The 22,865-nt window shown below is 40.5% G+C and overlaps 1 protein-coding gene across 1 annotated transcript in view; it reads left to right on the forward strand.

The window, feature by feature from the left end:
- Positions 1-22,865, forward strand: part of ep400 (E1A binding protein p400) — a 35,709-nt gene that overhangs the window by 8,504 nt on the left and 4,340 nt on the right. Inside the window, 39 exon segments of the mRNA XM_022193163.2 lie at positions 1,120-1,198; positions 1,372-1,409; positions 1,496-1,553; positions 1,630-1,719; positions 2,895-3,008; positions 3,115-3,305; positions 3,391-3,568; positions 3,672-3,808; positions 3,916-4,085; positions 4,416-4,590; positions 4,709-4,845; positions 5,155-5,341; positions 5,827-5,996; positions 6,125-6,312; positions 10,597-10,761; positions 11,278-11,430; positions 11,667-11,737; positions 11,858-12,147; positions 12,395-12,597; positions 12,984-13,153; positions 14,455-14,651; positions 14,811-14,922; positions 15,104-15,394; positions 15,524-15,598; positions 15,742-15,876; positions 15,963-16,007; positions 16,226-16,379; positions 17,098-17,330; positions 17,441-17,614; positions 17,696-17,743; positions 17,848-17,984; positions 19,424-19,480; positions 19,569-19,647; positions 21,168-21,335; positions 21,444-21,489; positions 21,570-21,676; positions 21,836-22,034; positions 22,127-22,278; positions 22,517-22,762. Of these exon segments, the coding sequence (XP_022048855.2) occupies positions 1,120-1,198; positions 1,372-1,409; positions 1,496-1,553; positions 1,630-1,719; positions 2,895-3,008; positions 3,115-3,305; positions 3,391-3,568; positions 3,672-3,808; positions 3,916-4,085; positions 4,416-4,590; positions 4,709-4,845; positions 5,155-5,341; positions 5,827-5,996; positions 6,125-6,312; positions 10,597-10,761; positions 11,278-11,430; positions 11,667-11,737; positions 11,858-12,147; positions 12,395-12,597; positions 12,984-13,153; positions 14,455-14,651; positions 14,811-14,922; positions 15,104-15,394; positions 15,524-15,598; positions 15,742-15,876; positions 15,963-16,007; positions 16,226-16,379; positions 17,098-17,330; positions 17,441-17,614; positions 17,696-17,743; positions 17,848-17,984; positions 19,424-19,480; positions 19,569-19,647; positions 21,168-21,335; positions 21,444-21,489; positions 21,570-21,676; positions 21,836-22,034; positions 22,127-22,278; positions 22,517-22,762 (5,619 nt within the window).

The raw sequence follows: 22,865 nt of genomic DNA on the forward strand, positions 1-22,865 counted from the left end.
GGAGGAACAGGATGAGCACTGCAATAGCTCTACAAAATGACCTCCAGCAGACCACTGGTGTGAATGTCTCTGATCAAACAATCAGAAAGAGATGGAATGAGAGTGGTCCGAGGGCCCAGCGTCCTCTAGTACCCGCTGTGCTCGCTGACCGGCACCGTGGAGCTCTGCTGGCATTTGCCATAGAACACAGGAATTTGCAAGTCCACCACTGGTGCCCTGTGCTTTTCACAGATGAGAGCAGGTTCACCCTGAGTGCATGTGACAGGCATGAAAGGGTCTGGAGAAGCCGTGGAGAACGTTATGCTGCCTGTAACATTGTTCAGCATGACCGGTTTGGTGGTGGGTCAGTGATAGTGTGGGGAGGCATATCCATGGAGGGACACACAGACCTCTACAGGCTGGACAACGGCATTCTGACTGCCATTAGGTATCGGGATGAAATCCTTTGACCCATTGTCAGACCCTACATTGGTGCAGTGGTCCTGGATTCCTTCTGGTGCACGACAATGCCCAGTCTTATGTAGTAAGAGAACTCATGCAGTTCCTGGAGGATGAAGGAACTGATACCATTAGCTGACCCCCATGCTGACCTGAATCCAATAGAACACCTTTGGAACATTATGTTTTGTTCCATCCGACACCATCAGGTTGCTCCTCAGACTGTCCAGGAGCTCAGTGATGCCCTGGTCCAGTTCTGGGAGGAGATACCCCAGGACACCATCTGTCGTCTCATTCAGAGCTTGTCCCGGCATCGTCAGTCATGCATACAAGCACATGGAGGCCATACAAACTACTGAATACCATTTTGAGTTGCTGCCAAGGAATTTCAGCAAGATGGACTAGCCTGCCACATCAGTTTTTCACTTTGATTTTGGGGTGTCTTGAATTTAGCCCTCCTGGGGGGTTGATAATTTTCATTTCCATCAAACAATGTGGCACTTTTCATTCCTAACACATTATCCAGTCCATATCAGTGCTAAGATCCAGTTTGGTTTTTCCCCATATTGAAATATGATGTATTTTCAAAGTGTTCCTTTAATTTTTTTGAGCAGTATATATTAGAATGTCATGATTCATAGATGTGCTTTTAAATGTCTAAATGAGATATTTTTCTGTCAGGTTGTTGAAATTAAACTCCAGTTCGAAATTTACGAGAAGAGGCTCAAAGCACTTGGCTTACAAAAAGCCTCAGCCAAAGGTACGTCCAAATAAGAAACCACTGAAAGTACGAAAAAAATCATAAATCATAAGCTTTTAGTTTTATTTCTATTGGTTGTGGTTCAAAGGGTTAAAGCTGAGTTAGCTCACCTTTAACCATTTTTTTTATTTATAGACTTTTTTTGTGTTAAACTTACCTTATTTGTATTTTAGCATCTGGTTCATCAGCAGGAGACAAAGCTGGTAAAGAGGTAGGTGCTACACGGACATTCTAACAAATGGCAATGAAAAAGTACCGTAGATATATCTCTACATATATATTTTTTGCATTTTTTAGGAGGGGGCCACTTCAGCTAAAAAAAGAAAAGCCAGTTCATCCTTGGTTGATGAAGATGGTATGTGTCAAATAACTGAGGTTAATATGGCAAATAAATAATAACGTGAATGCTTAAAGACTGTCTTTCCTTTAAGTCACAGATGAAGAGAGCACCATAGAGGAGCAGGAGGGCATGGAAGGAGAAACGGACCACAAAGCAGAGTTGGTTGACCTTGCCAAAGACGGTACTTGCTTTAATCTCTCTTTCTAGGTATATGTACAGAGGCATGGCCCTGGAGGAGAAATAGATATGTATGATTATTTGAGCACATTGTTTTAGTGTATTCAGGCAAATTGACATTTTAGGAGGGAAATGGTGGGGTAGAAACTAATTTGCATGAAGGAGGAAAACTAGATATAGACTGTAGACATGAACAGTTTTTCATTCAGACAGCATTAGTGTTGAATTAAAGCCCAACATTTAATGTCACGCCTTCATCACTGCAGTGTCAGAGGTAAGATAAGAGGAGAGTTTGTCGTGTAGTTAGAGTAGCTCAGTACTTTGAAGATTTCTGAAGTCTTGTAATCTGAGTTTGATGCTACTTTTTCTACCAGTGGTGCTGTGCAACTTGTTTTCTGTCAGAAAGGCAAAGTGGCAATTCAGCATTTATATTTCAGAACATACAGGCACTAGCAGACAACAGGATGCAACAAAACATTTTCTAGAAAATTGCCACATAATTCCTAGTCTTTGCTTTCTTTGCATTTAGGAAGTAAATTGTAATATGTGAGGTCATAATCTAGATCTTTTTGCTTTTGAAGAGTCATTTTTGATGCATAAGGCTAGCATACTGTTTCCACAGAAACTGTTTCAAAAGCTCAATTTGTGTGTCATTAGATAAGTGTAACTCTTATTACTTAGGTTTGATTAGTTTGTTGAAAATTCAGCTGGAAATAGGATTTCTGTTTGTTCTTTTAGCTGATTTGATTTATGTTGGTTTGACCACATGATGGTGCTACAGTGTGTAGAGAAGACAGTTAACAGTGCTGGTGACACACTGATAGCCATACTGTTGTACAGGGGATATCTTGCTTAATGATTATATGAATATCCAACATGGTTCCTTGTGTGATTTGAAAATACATATGAAAGCGTTTTCAATCTGTTGTTCCTGTTTGATGCCTGAGTGAACTGAGAAACGTGGGCTTTCATCCGACGTAATGCTGTCTGAATACAGACGAAATAGGAGTCATGTATGGGCTTCTGGTCCTCTCAACTGTAATATTTGTTTGCAAAATATAATTGTATACTCTTCACAATGTCTAACTGCTGAGATAATAATGCCATTCAGGATTCAAAAAATACTTTTGAATCTGTTTCTGTATTGCTTTGTTAAATGCTTTTGTGTTTGATTTCTAGCTGAGATGCCTCTGGATGTTCTGATGAAACAGTATGCTGGTGCCTACGCTGACAGCTTTGAGTGGCCTCAGCCCAGTCCTCGTAGTGATGACGATGAAATGGAAGAGACTGAAGGTGCCTTTGTAATGGAAAAATGAAACTGTCATGTTCATACGTATTTTTCTTAGCTAATGGTTATGAATGATGTGACTCTAAAATAGTTCACCTTCTTTGTTTTCAGGAATGGAATGTCCTTCAGGCAGTCCACCTGAGGCAGTGCTGATAGACTCCCTGCTTAGTGTGGACCAGTATCGAGGTGCTGACAAAGCCACTTCCTCAGACTCTGACAGGAAGCCTGGCAGAGACATAGCTGAAGTAGCTGCTGCCACAGAGCTCATCTTGCCCAAGGGCAGCTTCAGAACCACTTCAGCAGTAAGAAACATGAAAAAAAACTCACACACATAAAGAAAAAACATGCATTTTATCATGTTTTTAACTGATTTTTTAATTTTACTAGACTCGCAGCCCAGCCCCATTTCTGTTGCACGGGTCGTTGAGAGAGTATCAGCAAATTGGTGTTGACTGGCTGGTGAACCTTTACAAGAAACACCTCAATGGCATATTAGCCGACGAGACTGGCCTGGGGAAGACTGTACAGACTGTGGCTTACATGGCCCACTTAGCTGGCCAGGAAGGTATGCTTGAGTTCACAGATATGCAGGATTGTTTTCATAGTGAGCTTTTGTCTCATTTTTAGGAGGTGAATGTCATTGAAATATGGCCTTTTTTTGTCCACAGGCGTCTGGGGACCCCATCTTATAGTAGTAAGGACAGCCAAGCTGTTAAGTTGGGAGGTGGAGTTCAAGCGTTGGTGTCCTGGCCTGAAGATTCTTCTGTATCTTGGTAACAGAAGGGAGCGGAGATCTAAGAGAATGGTAATTGTATTGTATTTAGATACATACTTTTTGACATTACTCAATCTAATTTTTTTCTCCCTTCAGTAGCTGTGCATGTATTAACATATCTGGTCATTGATCTACAGTGGTGGGGAGAAGCCAATAGCTTCCATGTGTGTGTGACATCGTACAAGTTATTGATGAAAGACCAGAGCCATTTTCTGAAGAGAAAGTGGAGACATCTTGTCCTGGACGAGGTGCAGCTCATCAAAAACATGACAGAGAAACACTGGGAAACAATCTTTGCTCTGAAAAGGTGAGCTGGGTGATGATTTTCAACATGTATTATAGCAAATCATTACACTCATTACAGATTCTCTTTAAGTTGGTTCATTCATTTGTAATTTGTAATGTGGATCATGGTTGATATGTTGTTTTTTTGTGTTCACTGACATAAAAGTCTTAAGAGTGACAAAAATGCATGTGGATATGTGCAAGTAGTTTTAGTCAAAATGATTTCACTGATGAGATCATTTCCATGTGAGGGATTTTTGTCTGTTTATATGAAATCACATAATGTTCTGCTGGAGGCTTGTGTCAAGAGTCTCCTCACTGTGTAACAAAGATATTTTTGTGTATTTTCCAGTGAGCAGCGGGTTCTCCTCATCAACACTCCTCTACAGAATACTCTGAAAGAGCTGTGGACCATGATCCACTTCCTTTTGCCAGGGATCACCAGGCCCTACTCTGACTTTCCTGTGAAGGCAGGCACAGACCAGAACCAAGATTACTGCCACAAACTGGTCATCCGCCTGCACAGGGTGGGTGTAGATTCTGCAGATTAATTTGTTCTTTATCTGTGCCACCTGATTGATTTGCCCCACTTGTAATTCTTAAATGCACATCACATATGAAAGTCCCTTCTTCTCTTAACTGTAGATGATCCAACCCTTCATCTTGAGGCGCTCCAAACGAGATGTGGAGAAACAGCTGCCTAAGAAGTACGAGCACATTTTAAAATGCCGTCTGTCCAGCAGGCAGAAGAGCCTTTATGAGGATATCCTTACTCAACCGAGGTGAGATGATTTCCTCACGAGGATAGTAGACACTAAGGGTAATCTTAATGAATCCAATGTTACACATGTGCAGTAATTTGAAGACCGGCAAAAAGTAGAATTTACACATTAAACTGTAAATCTGAGAATTTATTGAACCGTGCATTAAGCCTAGTTACTGTATGTTTTAGGTCTGTGTGACATTAATCACATTTATTTTTACCAAATGTCTCAACATCTGTTTAGTAAAAAGATACTGTATAATGTGTCACGGTATGCATTGTTTGCAGTATTTATCTCTTTATTTGTTGTTTGCATATGTTCCCTTAGTGCTCAGGAGGCGCTGAAGACTGGTCATTTTGTCAGCGTGCTTCAGGTCTTGATGCAGTTACAGCGAGTGTGTAACCATCCTGAGCTGGTCGCACCCAGAGAGACCAGCAGCTCTTATTTCTGTTCCTCTCTGCAATACGATGTTCCATCCCTGGTGCTGGGAGCTCTGAAGAGTGACTCAAGCGAGGTATATACTTGTGCTTTAGTTGCCTCGCCAAATGCCCTGAATGTAAATGCAAATAGTGTTGATCAGTTAGTTGATTAGGGGAAAATTATTCCATAAATATTTTTAAAGAATGAGTAATTTGAGATTGTCAAAGTACAAATATGAAGCATTTTGGTGTTGCTAAGATTTTCTTTTCTTTCTTGTGTTCATAATATTACAAAATAGATACCTTGGGATATGAGCTCTAGCAACTCATAATTGGCATGGGGATTGATCGATACTAAAAAATAATGATAGTTTATAGCTAGCTGAATACACTGTAGTCACTTTTAGTGGTTTTTTGGTCTTTTATTTGTTATGGTATTGTTGTGTTTTTGTTTTCTATTATATAGTTCCTCTTTGTTGATATTAAACCTTGTTTATGTTATTTTTTTTCTTTAGTTGCAGTGTGTCTTTTAAGGAGATCAGTCTGCATTTATTCACTTGAACTGTTTTTACCCTCCTAGATTGCAAACCTGTCCATATTTGATCTGATCAATAATGAGAACAGACTGACTCGCTATCAGACTGAAGAGGCAGTGCCCAAACTAAAGGTCACTCAGCAGCTCATAGAGGAGATCTACACCGGTCCAGATCCACCACCTAGACTGAAACCATGTCCTATAAAACCCATGAGGTCAGCAATAAAATCTACAAGAACCCCTATCATTTAACACAGTGACGATCCTTAAAAATTTTAAAACGCCTTTAAATGTAATTTTGATATTCTGATGTTGATGCAATATCCCCCCCCTTTTTTTTTAGATTGTTCCAACCAGTGCAGTATGGCACAAAGCCAGAAGGTCGCCTTGCCACCATCACAAATGCAGCCGGTCAGCGTCCTCCTACTGGCGGTCCGGCTACTAGCACCTCTCCTTCCACAACCACCCAGTCAGCACAGGCCAGGGGCAAGTCCCCTGTCACTACAGCAACGACTACTCCCACTTCTCACGGTACGACCATTTCAGGGGCAGTAGTCTGTTAAATACAGGACATTTGGCTTTCACAGTGGCTAAAGGATTTCTGATGGTGTACACATCAAGCTTTAAAAAACAACTTGACCTCCCACAGTTGTTTGATTGAAGCTTTTACCTAATGTGCTTGTACTAGTTTTAATTTGTGATGTGTGCAGTCCTTCATAGTGTTATGCTGCATGATTGAATTGCTCTTTTGGAATGAAATGAACCAGGTTTATGTAGTGCTTGAAAATATTACCAGTGTGCCTATGCAGTCCTATCTTGTGATCATAACATCAACAAAATATGTGCTGTGTGTACATATTTATGCACAGTACTGTAGTGTTTAAAAGTCAGGTTACTCTTACAACTTGATGCAAAGTATAATCTCACTGGCAAATGTCACTGATCGTAGAGGTTACATGTGTTTAAGTGAATACTTTCTATGCAGCAGTGGTGGGTTGGCGATATTGTTTTCTCCTACAAGGAGTACACCCATTAGGATAAGGCTAAATGAAGCACTATGATAGCAAAGCTGCTACAGCTTCCCATGCCCTGAGTCACAGCCTTTAAAAACTGCTGTTGTTTAGCAGCTGCTGCTGATTTTTAAAAATTATAGATAGTTATGCAAGTAATGATAAAGGCGCAATAACTATAATAAATTTGTCAGATGAAGAGCTGGAGGCAAAATTTTCCCGCTGCTGCTTGAGTGAAGTGTGGCTGCTTCTTAATGTACCCACACAGATGGAATCTGTGAGATTCACAATTACTATTTTACCAACTTTGTTCATGTTAGGCAATATAATTTCTAGGGATTAAAGCTACACAAAATTTTGAATTTGATATGGATCTCGATTTTGGAATTACATTGCACCATGCTTTGAGTACAGGAAAAAAATTAACTTTTTTTTGTCATTTATTTAATTCATCAAATGCTGTAAAATGTCAAACAAGAAAAGACTTGTTTAATTATACTTGATCTATAAGGTCAAATATAAAATATATATTTCAGAAAATTTCCATTGAAACAATTTCATATTTTACGTTCATTATTAAATTCACCATTAAAGCCTTTAAAAAAGCATTGGTACCTTTTTGTTTGTCAGCACTGATAGTACAGCATTCCTGTTTCAGACATAGAAAGCTTGGAATTATAACTAAAGCATAAGTGAGCAGAGGCTCCACGCGGTGGCCAGTAAGTTTACCTGTATAATGTAAGCAAAGAAACTACAAGTTCTGGCTGTCCGTAAAGGTTGATTTAATGCGTGGTGTGAGTTTATTCATCGTACAAGATAGAGGCGAATAAAATCGCTGTGTTCAACCAGCTTTCAAGGCTAACCCTGCTAGCATATTATAACTGAATATAATTGGTGCACTGCCAAAAATGCTTCAGTATTTTTATTTAGGACACAGACAGTTTTTTGGATCACAGGCTGTACCAAACTCAAGTCTCCCATCTATTTAAACTCATGTGTTGGAACAGCTTGGGACAAATAAACATACCATTATTTGCACCAGTGGAATGTGAACTGTGATTAGTGGCATCAGTGACATCTCTAATAATGCCTGCTGTGTTGGCCCACCACTGCTGAGTGAATTTATGGAGAAAACTGTTTGATCATACTGATTTGACTAAATATTGGGTTACCCCTAACATGGAATCCCATGCCCCATTGCCTTGTACTTCACAGCGGTTGGAACAGCTACTCAGAGAGCCCAGGCTACCCCTCCTGTCAGCAACAGCAACATCACTACAGCCTCCACTGTAGCCTCCTCTGGGAACAGTGGCATTGGGCAGCATGTGCTGGGGGCTGCCCCTGTGGCTTTGGGCCAGACCTTAGCTGGCACAGTTGTGGGATCTGTGGCTCCCATCAGCCAGCCTGGATTAACGCAGGTCCCCAGGCCAGCCCTAGCCCCCAGCCATGCCATCCAGCCCAGCTTACTGTCTCAGAGGCTGGTTCTTACATCCCAGGCCCAGGCACGGTTGCCTAGTAAGTGGCCTGCCCTCCCCTCCGTCTCAGCATTTCCCCTCCACTCTGGCACAGCAGTACAGGCTGCTCTACACTGAGGCCTTTACTTGAGGCACTGCTGATATGTGTTCAGTCTTCACTCCTCCAGAGAAATTGCTTTGTACAAGCAATGGCAGCAGTGGAGCGGCAATTCTGGTTAAATATCTTGTATCAATAGTTATACAACTCATGGAGGGAAAGAAACTCCCTTATAATTAGACCTGTAGCCATATCAGCAGCATCTCCAACACCTCAGTAGCCCCCAGTTTCTTTCTTGAAACCTGCATGTACACTATGAATGACCTGCTTATGTTACACCTCACATCACAACAGTATTTCACTTAATTATGTCCTACCCCTTCTTTTTTAATAATTTTTTCTCCCAATTTACTAATATTCTTTTGTCTCTTGCATCAGCCCAGCTGCAGGAAGAGAACCCAAAGCTTTGGTTGTTTTGTTTTTTCTTTGCTATTATTATTTTGTTAGTCTGACCTTGGGCATCACTGCAAAGCATGTGGAAATTGCCGCACAGATTGTAAAACCCTTTCAGCCTCAAATGTGAACAGAGAAACCTTTTCAGTAATAACACAGTATTTGAATATGCAAAATGAAAACATATTTCTTGATAATTATCTTCATTCGTGTTTGTTTTCTGATTGCTGAAACCATTTGAATGTGATTCTTGTCATGTAAATCTCTTTTCAACATCATTGTGGCTCAGCAGACTTAAAGTTTCGAATGATTTATGCACATACTGGTGTATTAGTGATACTTCAACTCGACTTAATGATTCTCACACGCAGTTTGTGCCTTATAAACATAAGTTTGTTAGCAGACTGCCGCCAGTTTGCATCCTCATCGGCCTCATTCCCAACGGCTTATTTGGAGCTGCTCCGTGGCCAGTGTGGTGTACTAGGCAGTTTGCAGGCATGAATGTGTTGTAGGTTAAAAGTTTTAGCAGGCCATGAGTTAAATTTTAAAAATTTTTAAATGGTAAAAATCAAGTCAGTTTTTTCCTCCCTTACTTCTGCGTGTTGGCTAAATGCTCTACAAACTGCCACATGCTGTCTTGAGGATTTGCAAAGTACCATAAACAAATAATAATGTCAATACTAACAAACTGAAGACAAACTAATGCATCCTCATCCCATTATCCTTGTTTAGTATTTGCTATAATCTAGACAGTTCCATTCATGTTTGTCTTTGTCAGTATGCAACACATTGACTGGGATGAGAAAGAGGCAGACTCTTAAATTGGTGGCTGTTTCAGCAGTGTTTTTTTGCAAGGAATGGATTGTTTAAAATGGATGTTAGTGGTCATTACTGATGCAACAGAGAATATAAGGAACTAAGCGAGCAACAGTATTTTCAGTATTCTCAGTATTTTTTTATTCTTTTGTTTTGTTTAATAATTGTTCTAGTCTGTGATGCCTTATAGTTAGATTTAAATTAAAATTGCTGGACCAACGATACCGCAATTTATAATGTCAGTAAAGACTCCTATTAAATGTACTACTTTTTGATTGCATAAAAAAATAATGTTTCTTAAAATTGGCATGGTACTGTCTCTCAGTCCACTGCCTGTAAGGTTTTTTTGAAGACCCTGTAATGTGTACGTGTTTTTCCTAAAGTCTGGTATGTGTGATTTTACATTTTTTGCTATGAGATTTAGGTCTAAGACTTGCTCGGGTTAAAAAAACGTAAACCGTCACTGTAAGATCCAATAATTATTTTGTAATGTAAAAAAATGACAATGTTTATAAGTTTACATTTTCTCGTTTACACTTGTTTTTTTTTTTAAATGCATATTTTCCAATTTAAGAATGAGTGCATTGCTTCATCAGAAATAGCTAGAAAGGTTAAACTAGTGATCCATTTTCATTTGTCCTGAGAAATATACAAATAGGTGTTCTAAGACTATCATGTTTTTGACACCAGTCCCTAGCTGAACTTCCTAGTGACCAGTGTGTTGCTTTGAAAACGCAGTTAGGTACTGTGCTTAATGTCATGTGTTTCAGGCTCTCTGTCTCACCTGAGGACTGCCCTTATAGACATTTTCTTCCCACTCCAGGGTTTGTTAAAGTAGCTGCTGCTTTTATTCTGTTGTGGACAGGAACTGTGCTCGTTCCACTGATTAATCCACCCTGGTTCTGCATGTCTTGTCTCTTTTTCACCCTTTAACTAACTAAGAGTAATGTTTTATACCTGTACAAATGTAATCACACTTTTTCATTCATTCCGTGATGAAATGTCTTCTGTCTTTCCACTGAAGGTGGAGATGTGGTGAAGATCGCTCAGCTGGCCAACATAGCAGGCAGTCAGAATCGTATCTCCCAGCCAGAGACTCCTGTCACTTTGCAGTTTCAGGGCAACAAATTCACTTTGTCTCCCAGTCAGCTCCGCCAGCTCACCACTGGGCAGCCCTTGCAGCTCCAAGGTACACTCGGTAATGTACATCCCATTGTCACACTTTCATGCCGCATTATTTTCTTCATTCCATTCTTTGTGACCCATTGCCATTTCAATGTAATTTGTCTGCTTTAAGAAAAATTATAGGTGTGATCCATTTTTAGATCATAATATATAATTCTGGTTATTTATTCTGCTTGTCAAATACTGTAGTATTATAACATCCTCAGTCTGATCTGACCTCCTTGTCTCTCCCATATTTCCTCTCTGTCAGCTTTCAATAAAAGCTAAGAGTGCAAAAACAAGTTCCCTAATGATTTAGGTTCAGTATAGTCAGATTTTGTAAGTTAAAATTGTCTTTAAAACATAGTTTGCAGCATTTTTTTTGTTGTTGTTTTTAATATCCTTCTAATTTTGTTTCTGTCTGATCATTCATTGGTTCTGATGCACGTTTTTTCCACACTTAAATATTCTCATTTTAGCCTGTGCTAGTTTCTGTGAAGGCACCTCATAATTGGTTGTTCAATATATGTCACGAATATAGGCAACATCCTGCAGATCGTGTCAGCTCCCGGCCAGCCCATCATTAGGCCCCAGGGATCCATGGTAATGCAAACCATGCCTCAAGCTGTTCCTGCCTCCAATGCTTCAGCTACACCTGGTACACCTCATCCCGCCCTGTCAACAGCTCAGCAAGGTGAGTCGTTCACAGTAAAGAGATTGCATTACTGCTTTTTAGGCATATATCCAACACTCATCATCTCTGTTTGTGATGCTGAAAGGTAATACGTTCTTGTGTGACTTAAAATGCTTCTTTGTACACACAATTACACCTCCCTTAGTGTACAATGAGTTTAAAGTTGACATATGTAGTCGTGCTGCTTTTGTAACATTTGTGCATTGGTAACACTTATTCTTCTATTTACTTTAAAGCGTTAGGTGTGACTACAAACGCCACCTCAGCCCCCACCAAGCTTACTACTGCAGCTCATGGTGGTTCTCAGGTCAGTGCATTACTCTCTAGTATACTCACTTTTTATAATGTGTGGTTTCATGCATTAAATAAGTTTTAGTCTAAGTATTTAACAGAAATTGTGATTATGTCCACTTGCTGTAATCTTTAGGAGTCTTCAGAAGAAAAGACTCAACAGCTGAAGGAGCGTTTGGGCCGCCTGTTTGAGGCTAATGAGCAGCGCTGTAGGCGTAGAGTGTTGTATGGGTCAGACCTGCTGCAGGCGTGCACTCTGAGTTCAGAGCCTGGTCACACTGCCCTGACTGCTGGAGGCTGGAGGTGGGTGGGCAGAGAGAGCTGCCTCAGGGCCCAAAGAACCTGCGTGGCCACCACCTCTGCACTGCAATCCTCTCTGCTCTCTGTGAACAACCACCTGGAGAGAGCTAACGGCCTTATCAAGAGGTACTGGAGCTGAGCACATCCTTTATTCTATACTGCTCATACTCTACACGTCTATACTGTCCATTAAGTGTGGCTGGGTCTTTCCATATTGCAAAAAAAAAAAGCAAACACTTCCTGTGCAATTTTTAAAGTAACTTTAAAACAAGTTGGTAACTTTCATACAGTTTCATGTTTTATTTCTTATTCCAGATAATGACTGGTGCACATATCTTGCCCGTCAGTGTTTACTGTTGCTGTTTTCTTTCAGACTGGCATGTGTGGTGCCTCCAGCTGTAGCTCCACTGCCTCATCTGTATGCAGCCAATCCCCCAGTTCCCTACAGCCTGGAGCAGAAGTCCCTTCACCGCCGGCTACTGGAGGCCTCTGGACCCCACAGTGCAGACATCCATCAGTTAGCATCCAGGCATCTTTTCTATTATCCAGACTTGCAACTAATGCAGATGGACTCAGGTATGTCTGTTTTTTTGTGTTTATTTGTTTTTTGCAAGCAAGCAACAGCCAGCTGGAACTGTACAACAAATAAATATGTACTGATAACTCCAGGGTGGATGAATGATCTCATGTTTTATTTACTTAGTATGTCTTTCCTCAGACAGAAGAACTGGCTCTCCATACACAGCCATATTTTGGACACTGTAAATGCAGTGATGTGTACACAGTACAATATATAGATAATGCAAAAGAAGCAGTCTTTAGAGAATGTATCCACAATCTTTTTCTGTTTGGGAAACATACTTCCTGTTGCCATATGGCTAAAATAAACCTCTGCAGTTTAAGTCAATTTGACATATGACAATGCCTTGAATAAGAACTTTTGATATTTTTCGTTTCCTCAGGTAAACTGGAAGCTCTTGCCATTCTGCTGCAGAAGCTTAGGTCAGAGAGTCGCCGTGTCCTCATCTTTACTCAGATGGTGAAGATGCTGGACATCCTGGAGGCCTTCCTAGATTACAGGCAGCTCACTTATGTGCGCATTGATGAAAGTTTCACTTTTGATGAAAGACAGGTAAATTCACATCACCATTTAAATTGGTTCTGACATGGCATGCTTAAAACAGGCTTAGTCGCTGAGATTAATTTAGCTTTACCTTTTAAAAAATATACGCTGTGACACTGGAAATGATGCATAGAATTAACCCTTTAAGCTTCAGTCAATTCCAGCCGTTTTCAGTACAAAAAATCGCTAATATTCTATTTTTAAATAAAAAAAAATGACGAAAAATACGGGGAATATTGGACGGGCATCACGAGGTGCATTTCCTTGAAAATGACCGATTCGGGGATTTTATACGACTTCAGGACATGTTTTGGACAAAATAGTTTACTGGCTTGTGTCATCTGGATGTAAAAGGTTGGATTATGGCCGTTTTTTGTGGAATCTTTTTTTGTGTGTGTAGTAATGAACCCGGAAATGTGAGTCGCGCTGTGTGCGTTGAAGCCGTGTACAGAGAACGGATGGATGAATATTCGTTTTTGTCGGACAAATGTGTTTTTCTCACCCGCTGTAGTAATCGCATCTGAAAGTGGTTTATACCGGTGGATTCATGAGAATCTAAGCTTTCCATCGGTGTATAGTGTTTGTATAATCGTGTTTGCAGCCGTCGGACATTCTTGAAATTCCTATGCAAATTAGTAGGTGTACCGCCGGCGGTACACCTATGACGCACTGAAGCGTAAAGGGTTAAATGAGTTACTACCATGAAAGACAGTCATGCACCTATGTATAACTATTGTTAAAACAAATGCAACATATTTATGCTTTTCATACACATCTTAATCTTTGTTCTGCCTCCCTGTCTAACACTGGGACCTCCCAGTGTCAGTGCAGAGTTCTGGCTCAAAAGGGGACAAACTATGTTGCTCTCTTCCCTCCCTACTGGATTCTGTTCCTTCTGGGGCCCTAAGAGATGCAGACATTAGTTGAGATCAAGTCTTTTCTATTTGTTGCTACATGCTGCATGGGGTTAAATGTTTCTGCTCTCCTTAAACTGTTGAACCCATTTACTGTTGTGTAATCCCTCTTGTTTTGGGTTGGTTGCTTAGACTTTGTTGATAGCAGAAGATAAAAATACTGACAGATACATGGTCACTGCAGTTGCATAAAAATGTACAGTAAAGGAATTGTCTGTTGCATATTAGTAAGGACAATGTACTGCTAATGTGCAGGGAAGAATTGGGTAGTAGCCACTGAGATAAACATGGTAAATACATATAACAAGTGTGATTTTAAGACAGAAACTGTGTTATTAACTTCTGTCTTGGCCTTTGTCCCACTCTGTTCATGTGCTTGGTGTTGTGGATCTGTAGGAGAATATGAAAAAGTTTAACAGGAACAAGCAGGTGTTCTGCAGCATCCTGACCAACCGCTGCTGCTCTGCGGTTGGAACAGTGTTTGACGCAGACACCATCATCTTCTACGACACAGACCTCAATCCCAGCATGGACGCTCGCACCCAGGAGTGGTGTGACAAAATAGGCCGTTCCAAGGATATCCACATATACAGGTGATTATATACTAGTACAGGGAAGTCTGTTAGTGTCATTTGTTTTTATATTCCTTAATCCATTTAAAGTAAAACACTAGATTCAACCTTTATTTCCCAAGCAGTAATTTTGAAGGACTTTGGTGCTACTTTTGAGATTTTTTTGTGTGTATCACTCAGGTTGGAGAGCGGGAATTCCATTGAAGAGAAACTGCTGAAGAATGGCACCAAGGACTTGATAAGAGAGGTGGCTGCCCAGGGGACTGACTACACCTTGGCTTTCCTCACACAAGTAAGATGAACTCAGTGTGGTTTTGTTCCTCTGCACACCTGCTTTCTTTATAGTTGCTTAAAACTGCAGTTATTCAAACTATGAAAGTCTTTTTGTGTTGGAACCATTAAAGTCTTCCTTTGCAGATAACTTACTTTAGTTTAATATATAAGCTAACAGACATGTTGTTGTGTGTCTGTAGCGGACGATCCAGGACCTATTTGAAGTGGAGGCCGGGTCAGGGGAGAAGGTGGAAGAGTTTGTGGTTCTTCACCAGGAGCCATCGGCCTCTGAAGCCATCTCTCCCAGAGTAGCAAGACCTTACATCCAGGCTCTCCACAGCATAAACCTGGATGCTCTGCCAGAGGACGAAGAGCAGCAGCAGCAGGAGGAGTTAGCAGCCAAGGAGTCGATAGAGGGTGAAAAGGAGTCAGAGAGCCAGGCTAAGGAAGAGCCTGCTCAGATAGAAGAGCTGAATGCAGTCATGGAACAGGTAGCTTTACTTTTTTAGATATTGTTTGGAAGCTGGTGTAAGCTACAAAAATGAAAATTAGAAACAATAAATCAGAATAAAATAAAATGCTGCTTTTCCCCTGCTGATCTTATATTTTCCCACACACAGCTAACACCTATTGAAAGATACGCCCTGCATTATCTGGAGTACCTCCACATCAGTGACGACGAAACGGCTCTCAAGGTAACTATAACTGTAATGTAGGCAAGATTTAATTTTGACTTTAGAGACTTGATGCATATATTTACAGATTTTCATTTCATTGCACTAATTGTCCTTTTATAAGTTTGACTGACTGATAAATGTTTTGTGTTTACATTCCACAGGAGCAGCTGGAGTGCTCTAAGAGAGGCTGGGAGCTGCAGCAGCTGCAGAAGCTTAAGGAGGAAGAGGAGGAGCGACATATGATGGAGGGAGATGAAGATCTGTTCACCTACACCAGAGAGGATGCCTACAACATGGTGGGTGTCCATTTTGATCAAACAAGTAGTAGTGTGTGGTTTGTGTTGTGCTGTTGTTGACATCAGGCTGTTCTGCTCTTCAACAGGAGTATGTGTTTGATGCAGAGGATGGCCACACAGAAATAATGCCGGTAAGACTCCAAGAGGGCTGTAATTGGGATGAGAAATAGAAAAAGACGTACAATTTTCAATAGTAACTATGGATTTTGATATATCTGTAAATGTTCAGTCACATCTTGGTATTATCTCTCATATTCTCTTTTTTAATTCTATTTATTTGTATGAAAGCAAAACATGTAATCTGACTCTGTCTTCTGACTTTGCTATGACTCATGATTTTCTAATACAGCTGTGGACTCCGCCCACACCACCACAAGATGACAATGATATTTACATCGACTCTGTAATGATGCTGATGTATGACACCACACCCATGCCAGAGTCCAAGCTGCCTCCTATTTACATCCGCAAGGAGCAAAAGAGACTCAAGATGGACCCCTCAGGTCAGAGATTGATCATTAAAGCATCAGCTATTTTTCGATTCCGCTTCATCTTCATTGTATTTGTGTTTTTTTGCGCTCTCAGACCAGGAATTGTAAATCCTGGAGTCAGTGTTTGTACACTGCCAGTCAAAAATTTGGACACACCTTCTCATTCAATGCTTCTTATTCATTTGTATTATTTTCTACATTGTAGATTAGTGCTGATGAATTAAACTTTTTTGGTTTACAACATAATTCCATATGTTCTTTTATAGTTTTGGTGTCTTCGGTCTTTATCTCATGGTCGTGTTTACATTTCACTCAGTTCTGCTTTTCTTAGTTGCTTGGTTCTAGTTTTGCTTCCTTGTTCTTAGTTTACCTGTTTTTTGCTCTCAAGTTCTTAATTCATGTCGTTGTTGCCTTTTTATTATATATTATTTTGTACATTATATTTCTAAATTTATACTATTTTTATTTAATGTCTACTGTTGCACGAAGAGAGAGTAATGTTATTTAGATTCTTGGTGTGTCCTGTACATATTGAAGAATTGACAATAAAGCTGACTTTGACTTTAGTATTAATCTACAATGTATAAAATTATGAAATAACACCATTGAATGAAAAGGTGTGTCCAAACTTTTGACTTGTAGTGTATGTAGGAAAAAAAGATGCGTGCTAAAGTACTATCAGATGTTTGTTTGTTTTTCCTGCCCTGACTTGAGTGTGTTTGTCCAGCAGCAGCCAGAAAGAAGAAAAAGGGCCATGGGGAGACGGTAATTCCTCCACGCTCACTTTTCGAAAAGGCCAGCATGCTCAAAGTTCGCAGAGAGGGCAAGGACCAGAAAAAGAACTTCTCCCTCAAGCAGCAGGCTCCCTTTGCCAAGCCTCTACCATCGCTGGTTAAACCTGCCATGGAGGCCGGCCAGGACAACCCAGAGTGGCTTATCAGTGAGGACTGGGCTCTGCTTCAGGTACCGGTCTCACTGCTTCCATTAGGATCTTTCTTTTTTAGCAGCATTGATGAGAATTAATAAATGCTGATTTGCATGTCACTAAGTTATCATTGCTGTGTGTCTGTTAGGCTGTAAAACAGCTGCTGGAGTTGCCCCTGAACCTGACAATTGTGTCACCTGCCCACACACCAAACTGGGATCTAGTGAGCGATGTGGTGAATTCCTGCAGCCGCATTTACCGCTCACCCAAACAGTGTCGCAACCGCTACGAGAATGTCATCATTCCCCGTGAAGAGGGCAAGGTAACGACTACAGCGACCCTACTTTGCTACAGAACTAGCTTCCTCATCTTGTACTTATGAAAACCGTGTCTCTGTTTTCAGCTGGTTTATGAGGCAAACCCCAAGAAGAAAACCAAGAGCATATACAAGGTGCCCTGTCCTCCATGGTCTTTACATTTGATAAATGTCTCTTTGCTCCTAAACTACTGGCCTCATTTCTGTTCCGTGTGCTTCTTTGTGTATTGTGTGTTCAGTCTAAGAACAGCCGTCCTCTGAGGACCTGTCAGATCTACACACAGGATGACAACGCCACTCACATTCAGCTCTACAACAGCCGGTTCGAACTCATGAAGATAATTGCCAGCAAGAGAAGCCCACCAATCAAGCCACTGTGAGTAGTGATCTACGTCTGCATCAGTGTTGTTTTTGGCAGCCAATTTAGATTTAGTCTTAGTTTTAGTCTTTTGGACGAAATCCTTATTCTATTTAGTCACAATTTAGTCATTTCTATAAGTGATGGTTTTAGTCGACGAAAACTCAAAAGGTTTTAGTCTAGACGTATTAGCCTTTTAACAATTACGTATTATTAACCTCACTGACAAAATGACAGTGGATTCAATGTTCATTACTGCAAAAAAGCCAACAAAGATATTCCTTCTTCAGGACTTGCGGGTTTATTTTTTGTCAGTTTAGAGTAGTATGTTAAGGGTAAGGTTTTGTAGAATAAATATCCTCGTCTCTATTATTGTTCTACGTCATTAGAAATTAAAAAATACCTTTAATTCTGTGTTCTGTAAAGTCAGTGCATTTAATTTACAATGCATTGATTCCATAGAATACAATGTTGATTAACTTGCAATGCCCCAGTAAAATAAATAAATCCTGAATAACGGGGGAAGGCTGGAATGTGAAATCTCTGGTTAGAATGTGGTCAGATGGCTTATATGATGTCATTGTTTTATTTAAAGTCTGTTTAAAAGTAGAACAACTCAGGTCCAACTGGTTTATCGCAGTAAGCTTTGAAAACGGTATTAGAACTTCTCTTGCCGTTTCTGTCTGACCGTCGGACTGAGGCCACAGACTGTCACCAGTTAATCTGATTGTCACACTCTGCCGCAGTGAAGCGATAGTTCCACTCCGTTAGGTGGAAGTCCTCATTAAACCGAGAATTTTACTGGTAGACGAAACAGCCGTGAGTCCAAACAGAGCAATAACGACAACGTTAAAGCTGACAACAAGAACATTTCGGAACAGTTTATTGACGTCTGTGTGTTTTGAACAGGCATCGGTACAGTCACCTATGCTATGCATTGCTGTTGTAACAGCCTCGCTCACTGAATATCACCAGTTGATCGAAACCATCCATTAATGTTTTCGTCCGGTCTCGTCTCTTGAACGAAAACTAGCACACGTCTCGTCATGTTTTGGTCATCAGAGAGCCGCGTTTATTTCGTCATCGTTTCGTTTTCGTCATGAAAAAAAGGGGCGTCAAACGAAATAATTTCGTCATCGTTGACGAAAACAACACTGGTCTGCATACGTCTTGGCAAGAAGCTGGTACCAGAGCAGGAAATCAACAAAATGTATTAAAAATATTTAAATAGCATTTAAATTTCATCTGCATGTAATGATCAGTGTGTAAAAAAAAAAAACATTTTCAGTAATAGCTGATGAATTACTGAATGTGATGCGATCTTTGGTTGATCTTGAAAATGTATGTGAATAATTGTTGTTTTATTGCAACGGAAACCAAAAGATGTTGTAAAGAAAACAATGAATTAAGGCACAATAATACGTATCCATGTAACTATTCATTTCTACTACCTACAGGCTCGGCATGAATCCATTCCAGAAGAATCCCAAACATGCCTCAGTCTTGGCAGAAAGGTGTGTTTTATGATGTATGATTTATTTGTACTATTGACATCCAGACCTTTACTTAAAAACAAAAACTTCAACGTGTTTTTCTTTTCAGTGGGATCAGCTACGACAAGCCGCTGCCTCCCATTCAGGTGGCTTCTCAACGTGCTGAAAGGATTGCCAAAGAGAAAAAGGTGATTGTCAGCAATGTTCTGCTGCTTCAAGTGTGTGTATTTATCCAGGCGCCGCGCCATGCTAGCAGAATGCAAGTCCTATTTCAACAAATGAATCAGAATCAGAATCTGAATGAAGAGAGCAGTATGACTGTTTTCATAGCCAATCAGGTAAATCTGTTGCTTTAGTTTTTCCACTTGAAAGGATGCCCTTCATACTTGTGTTAAGCTGAGATAGAAATAGTTTGTTTCACACTGCAGCTGTTTCATTAAAGTACGGCTCTGCTGGTATCTTCCCATATGTGTGCCATTCAAAATAAAAGGGTCTGATCTCCAGATATTCAATGCACATTACTTTTCAAAGTAGGAACGATTGGAAGAATTCAATCTACACTGGAAAACATGCCCCTCTCAAAACAAGAAAAAAAATTATTTCAAGGAACTTTTACCTTGAAATAAGTGAAAAAATCTGCCAATAGAGCAAGGAAAAATGGCTTGGTAAGATTTCTTGAATTAAGATATGATATTTAGAATATTGAGATCTTAAAATTAGCTGGAAAACTTATTTTAAGCTGCATTTTACCAGGATTGTCAAGCTTAGGTGTCTTACAATAACCCAGACATGTTAAAAAATACATTTTTTCATTCAAAAATTGATTTTTGTTTTCATGTAACCTCCTCATTTGAGATGTATTAACCCTCCTGTTGTCCTCATTTGCGGGTACCAAAAAACATTGTTTCTTTGTCTGTAAAAAAGCCAAAAAATGAGCAAGAAAATTCCCCAAATTTCTTAAAATTTGCAAAATGTTCAGGGAGAAAATTCAAATAATTCTTAAAAAATTTCCCTTAAAACTTTTATTTTTTTAAAAAAATCCCCCAAATGTAGCAAGAAAATTCTTGTAAATATTTTCAAAAAATGAGTAAAAATCTTCCAAAAAATCCTAAAAATACCTAAGGTGATTACATGTATTTCAGTAAAACTTCTATTTTCTTTAAGAACATTCACATAAAAATCAACCAAAGTCCAGCGAAATTCGATATATTTTGGTTGATTTTTTTTTGTGTGAATGTTCTTAAGAAACATTTTTAACATTTCTTTTGTTCTGCCAAAAAATGTTCAAAGATTTCCCAGAAATGTTGAAAATGTGAACATCTGAAGTTTCACTGTAAAAATATTTTTTTCCCCACATTTTCAAACTTTAAAACGGGTCAATTCAACCCGCAGGACGACACCAGAGTAAAACATATTGTGAGTTTTCTTGTAAAATACAACTCAAAACAAGATAATTTCAAGATTGTTTGACTTCACAAGATATTTAAGATGCATTGTCTTCAAACAAGCCCCTCCATCTTGCTGAAATGTCACTTGTTAAGTGAATTTATCTTAAATCAAGGGGAATGACACATTTTTACTAAAAATAAGACAAATAGGCTTTGTAAGATTTTGAGTTTTTGCAGTGTAGACCAACACTAATCAGCTCCATTCTGGCCTTTGTCCTGGTCTCCATTTATCATTCTTACTGACATGTTTGTGTTTGCAGGCTCTTGCAGAACAGCAGAAGGCTCAGCAGTTGGCCCAGCAGCAGGCTGGAGCTCCCCAGGCCCAGGCTGCACCTGGGCAGGCCCAGGCTCCTGCAGCTGGCCAGGCTCAGGTCCCTCAGGCTGCCGCTGTAGCCGGAGCTGCCGCTGTGTCGAACGCAGCTGTACTGGTGAGAACCCAAACGTCCTTCACAAGTGTGATTTTACATATAGTGAGGTCCAAAACAAAGCCATTTACCGAATGAAAGGTTTCAACACATATGTTTCATATTTTACAGGCTGGAGCCATAAAGAATGCCACTGTGGGCACAACCATTCAGGCTGGTATGCTGACTCACATGTGGTTCATATTACAGAACAGTTGGCGTTTCAGTAGTTAATTCATTTCCCTTTGTTTTTTCCAGCGACTGTAGGGGGGAATGTGATTGTGAACACAGTAGCTGGAGTCCCGCCAAGTCCTTTTCAGGCCAACAAACGCCTGGCATCTCCAGTCATACCAGGCACCCTGTCTGTGAGTCATGTTCACTCATCATTCCACCACGTACTGACGAATAGGAATCCGTTTATAAAGATGCACATAGCCTATGGATTGGCACTAGGCACCAAACTCTGATCATTGCAAGCATGACAACCTTTGCTCATTGTGTTGCTGTTGTTTTTGTTGGTCCAGCCTGCAGGTACAGCTGGAGCCCAAGTGGTCCATGCACAACAGAGGTCAGTAACTGCTACTGCTGCCCCTGCTGAAGTGGTTGCCATAGCTACAGGTCAGGGTGTTAGAGCCGTTACCCCGGTGACAGCGTCTGCAGTTTCTACCACACTGAGCCCGGTGCAGTCACAAACCCGCCCGCTGGTTACTCAGGTCCCTTCAGGTACTGAAGTACACATGAACCTTTCTTTGAGGTTTCTCATGTAGCTGTTACTGTTCTGTACAGATCTGACTTGTCTGCTTTCCTCCTTCCAGCCACAGGAATGCAGCTGCCACAAGGAAAGCCTCTCACCTCAGCCCACCTGCAGATACTCCGACAGCAGCAGCTGCAGCAGCACCAACAGCAGCAGCAACAACAGCAGCAGCAGGCTACTTCCCCTCAGATCAAAGCTGTAGGAAAACCCCAGGTACACCTCCAACATATGAACACAATAGCTACCAAAAATACGACAACGTGGGTCATGTAGACAAATTAGAGGTTGTCTTTATTCAATGATTTGCAGTTGTAACTAAGATGCTGTAATGATTGCAGTGATGGCAGCATTTCAGTTTTACCCATAAAGAATGCATGGTAATGGTTATAAAACAAAACTAGATGTGTTTTTAAAGGTAGCTAACCTTGATCTGGTATTTTGTGTCATACAGGAGTTGTTAAAGATGCACAAACATAAGTTGCAGCTACAACAACAACAGCAGCAGCAGCAGCAGGTGGCTGCAGCTGTGGCAGCAGCAGCAGCTCAGGGCCAGCAGGCTGCAGGGGCCCAGCAGGCCGCCCAGGTGCAGCCTGCACAGGCTGCCCAAGCTAATCCCCAACTAGCAGCTGTGGCAGCACCCAGACCTGGAGCAGTGCTGACCGGTACCACTGTAGCCAACCTACAGGTGGCCAGACTGGTACGGTCATGAACAAAATTATTTGATTACACATAAATACAGAATGTGGAAAGCTTCAAAGAAGTTGTGGAAGTTGCTGAGCAATCTGCCGACTTTTAACTAA

The sequence above is a fragment of the Acanthochromis polyacanthus genome, chromosome 7 (genome assembly GCF_021347895.1).
Source record: "Acanthochromis polyacanthus isolate Apoly-LR-REF ecotype Palm Island chromosome 7, KAUST_Apoly_ChrSc, whole genome shotgun sequence".
Taxonomy (NCBI): Eukaryota; Metazoa; Chordata; class Actinopteri; family Pomacentridae; genus Acanthochromis; species Acanthochromis polyacanthus.